Below are 1,346 nucleotides of genomic sequence, written 5' to 3'. Positions count from 1 at the left end.
GCTGAGTGAACGAAGCCGGTCACGAAAGGACACACGTATGTGATTCCATGTACGTCAAATGTCCAGGACAGGTAGGTCGACAGAAAGCGGGGCAGAGGTCCCCTGGGCCCTCGGCAGGAGGAGCAATGGCGGGCATGATGTTTCTTTTTGTGGTGATGGAAATATTTGAAAATTAGATTGTGGCGACAGTTGCACAACTCTGTAAATACACTAAAAATCACTCGGCTGTACACTTAAAATGGGTGAATTTTGTGGTATGTAAAGTACACCGCAATAAAGTTATCCATTAAAAAAAAAGCTAGCTCTAGGAGGATGCCAGACCTGGTTCAGGAAGAGGTGCCTGGTTTTACCTTTCTGAAGGGGAGCAGGTCCTGGTCACGACAGGGCCAAGGTTGAGACCACAGGGTGTGTTGCGGGACGTGTGGAGAGAGACCTGCAGGCTCCGGCCCCGACGGCCACAGACCCACCACCCATCACACTCGCTGTGATTGTTCGTTTATGTGCCCGCAGGGACGCTGAGCGGCCTGAAGGCTGAGGCCCCGTCAGGCTGCATTCGTGTGGACACCGAGGACCTTGCCCGTGGCCTGGGACATGCACGATGCAGCATCTGGCTGGCACCAGACAATGTTCTTAAAATATCTTCCTCCATCCAAAGCAGCCTGAGCAGCACAGCTTAGGGGATTAGAGAGAAGCTTTCTGGCCCTATCTTGGAAAGTCACCCAACCTGTCCTCGGTGTTAGCTGAAAAATATCATCTGCCTCTTGAGTTGTCATTGAGACTAAATAAGCACAAAAGAGAGGCGTATAAAAACCCCAACTGAATTTCCAGGAACCACCGTGACCTACTGCACAGTCAGCACCTGAGACTGAGCTTCTGCAAGGCCCCGAGGACGTTCTCCCGGGTGGCCGTGTCCTTGTCCTCCTCCCGCAGCCGTTCCTCCAGCACGCGCAGCAGCTTCGTGCTCTGGGCGACGTAGAGGCGACCTAGCGACGGGAGCGAGTGAGAGAGGGAAAGAACGGGTCTCGAGTTAAGCTCAGGCTCCCAAACCACTTTCTATGAAAATTCTGCATGTCACACATATTGATTTTCTCTAATCTTAGGTTCTAAAGAGCTTATTAAAACATAGCGCTTCTGCAAAGTTGGTCGTTTTCTATCAACTGTCTCATGGACAGAAACCGCTCTTTTTGCATCTAAACGTAATTCGTCACTATGTCCTTTGTTTACCAGAAATCTTAAACCCAAAAACCAGGCCTACGAGGGGCAAGAGGGTGAGAACCTGTGGGTGACAAGCCTGCTGGTGTTTACCAAGGCCACCAAGTGGTGCTTTCTGGCCACACTCGCTTCTT

At 51.2% G+C, this 1,346-nt stretch overlaps 1 protein-coding gene across 1 annotated transcript in view; it reads right to left on the bottom strand.

Moving 5' to 3' along the window:
• The window catches only part of ARMC9 (armadillo repeat containing 9), a 103,892-nt gene that overhangs the window by 50,280 nt on the left and 52,266 nt on the right, over nt 1-1,346 (bottom strand). The window contains exon 15 of the mRNA XM_023523855.1: nt 860-983. Coding sequence (XP_023379623.1) covers nt 860-983 — 124 coding nt within the window. The remainder of the gene's footprint in view (nt 1-859; nt 984-1,346) is intronic.

Source organism: Pteropus vampyrus, unplaced genomic scaffold (genome assembly GCF_000151845.1).
Source record: "Pteropus vampyrus isolate Shadow unplaced genomic scaffold, Pvam_2.0 Scaffold423, whole genome shotgun sequence".
Lineage (NCBI taxonomy): Eukaryota > Metazoa > Chordata > Mammalia > Chiroptera > Pteropodidae > Pteropus > Pteropus vampyrus.
This window is presented reverse-complemented; position numbering and strand designations above follow the sequence as displayed.